Raw genomic sequence first — 2,587 nt, 5'->3', positions numbered from 1 at the left:
AACAGCTTTAATTAGATATAATCCACATGCAACCTTTCCCACAGTCAACTTTAACACATTTCATCACCAGAACAAGGAACCTCCTGTCCCTTTGCAATCTCCTTCCCCTTCCTTATCCTCAGAAGGGAGAGGAGGGTGGTCTTGCTCCTTGGCAGTGCATCCAGATTTCCTTGTCTGAACTGGTTCATTTTGGCATTGTGTCCTGGAGACCAGAACTCTCTGCAAATTCTCTAGGCTGGCATGTTTACCACTATAGGCGTCTGTTTGTAGATTTGAAAACATTTGCTACCCTCTGTTGGAATTTCCACAGGAAGCTGCATGGTTAGTGGGTCAGAATGACAGGAGGGACTCATCATCTGGTCGCCAGGACACAGCTCTGGGACTGTCCTGGGGCTTCCATCCCCATCCCAGTCCACCCTCTTAGTCCCCTGCAGAGGTGAGTGCAGAGGTCAGTGCTCTTCCTGCCCCAGGGCTGGGCTCAGGCAGCTGAACCTCCTGCCCAAGGAGAGCAAGGCTTGGGCCAGACTGTACTGGTTGCAGCGTGGTGGAAAACCGACACCAACAGCCCGTTCCAAATTTCCTACATTTAAAGGGCTTTTCAGTGTTTGTGTTTATAGGAAGGGACATTTAAAAATCACTCACTCACCTTTTCTCTCTGAATTCCTGCAGGGAGTTTAAAGCCTTTTGCTGCAAGAAATGCCCAGCTCGCCCTGAACTGCAAGTTCCGGATCTCTGTACTTCCCAGTGCTTCTATGGCGCTCTTGGCACTGTCCTTCAATCTGTGGGGCCGAGGGGAAGGAGTGAGACCGCCTCCTGTGGGGACCCCCAGGGGAAGCTCTGCTCTGGGTGTGTTAGATGCGTGATCACGGACCAGGCTGCTGACAGGTGCACCCCCCGCCCCACCATGGTCCTCAGCACTGCAAGACACAAGTGCCGCTTTTCACGTTTCCAGTTAACCGTGAGACAACATCAGATGCTGCCTAGACCTCAGCTGAGGGCACCAACTTTGATTCTCAATTCTGAGAAGCCCTGGTGTTTGGGGGTTCAATGACATGCTCACATTTAGCCAGCATAATTTTCAGTCCTGGCTATGGCTTTGTTTATTGGCCACAAAATGAGATGGACCAAAGTTGCTGAAAGACGAAGGCGAATGTTAAAACTGCCCCTTGCTCATCTTCATAAAAGTTAGCACCAAAAAAAGCAAAAGAAAGCTAAAGCAACACTCACTGCACGCAGGGCCATCTAGGGCAAGCAGGAAGGAAGGCCGAGGGGAAAACAAGAAAGCTTAGGTTTTGCTGAGTGAACTAAATCAGAGATTTTGGACGTGTATGTCAAGGAGCTTCCGTCTGGGAAGGTGCTCAGGGGAAAGAGAAACCTGAGGTCAGACAGAAACCTGAGGTCAGACAGATCTGGTCAGGGCGTGTCTGGGAAATTCACGGCACAAACGGGCACTTGCAAGGTCTCAGGAACTTCTGCAGAGAAGACGGCACACACACTGAGCAGCCTCTGAGCTAAATCCACTTCTAGAAGGTGCCGCAGGCACGGGCACACCTTACTCTTCTCTGCCTCATCATACAGAGAAGTTAGCTCCATTTCCTTTCATATTTCTGTGAGGGCCGCCCTGGGTTTAGCTTCTCTACGTGAGGTTAGTACTTCTGTTCTAGTTAAGGTCAGCTGTGGCTCTGTCTTGCCACCTGGAAATACTCCTTAGGCATCGTACTAATGTGCTTCACGGGCTACTGATTTTGTTTTAAGAAGTGCAGTCTGTTTTGTCAGGATCTTTCATGCTTTTTCCTTAGAGAAGCACCCTGCTCCTCGGACTTCCTGTTCTTCCCTAGGGGACGTCACCGGGGGACGCCAGCCTTCCCCACCCTGCTGGCTTCTCCTGCTCATGGCCGGGACAATCCACACTCACCTGCTGCTTCCATCGTCCTGGGTCACCATGAAGAGTAGGGACTTGGGAGGAGCACTCTGGATAAACGCTGTCATCGCTCCCGAGTTATCTGCCAGGTCAACATAAGTCACTTTCAGGGTCTTCTCTGTTAACTGAGGCTCTCGCCCTGGACACTGGGCTCCTTTCTGCACCCAGCTTCCACATCCACTCTGAGTCCTCTGGTTTCTTGAGTGCGTCCCTCAACCATGCACATGGTGAACAATTACTGGGCCCACCAGGGGACCATCTGAGGGGAGTGTCTCAGCACAGAAGGGAAAGAGCTATGCAAAACACCTGCAGTAGGTCCTCAGGGTCACAGCGAGCCTGGTACAGACCCAGGAGCCAAGGTAAGGACCTCTTTGACATGTGAGCAAGGCAACTGGGGCTTCTGCTGGAAGGAATCACCTTGGAAATTAAGATTACTTAGATTCGACTCAAAACCAGCAACAAGGTCTGCAGCAAAATGAGGCATTCTGTGTACTCGCTGCCACACAGCTAGACCCGAGCACAGCCACCCCGGAGCAGAGCAGCCTGTGCCCAAAGGACACTTGCACAGGCCAGAGACCTGCCCCCACCCGAGCTTAAACAGCAGAACTGCAGAGCAAGCCAGACTCGGGCAAGTCCCGGGATGAGGCTTCTCTGCCTTAAAGAAAG

At 51.7% G+C, this 2,587-nt stretch overlaps 1 protein-coding gene across 1 annotated transcript in view; it reads right to left on the bottom strand.

Annotated features, from left to right (window-relative positions):
- The window catches only part of FAM3B (family with sequence similarity 3 member B), a 26,793-nt gene that overhangs the window by 1,352 nt on the left and 22,854 nt on the right, over positions 1-2,587 (bottom strand). The window contains exons 6-7 of the mRNA XM_012810264.1: positions 1,916-2,003; positions 647-779 (exon numbers count right to left, since the gene is read on the bottom strand). Of these exons, the coding sequence (XP_012665718.1) occupies positions 647-779; positions 1,916-2,003 (221 nt within the window). The remainder of the gene's footprint in view (positions 1-646; positions 780-1,915; positions 2,004-2,587) is intronic.

This window comes from Otolemur garnettii, unplaced genomic scaffold, assembly GCF_000181295.1.
Source record: "Otolemur garnettii isolate 467f Iridium unplaced genomic scaffold, OtoGar3 scaffold00128, whole genome shotgun sequence".
Classification (NCBI taxonomy): domain Eukaryota; kingdom Metazoa; phylum Chordata; class Mammalia; order Primates; family Galagidae; genus Otolemur; species Otolemur garnettii.
This window is presented reverse-complemented; position numbering and strand designations above follow the sequence as displayed.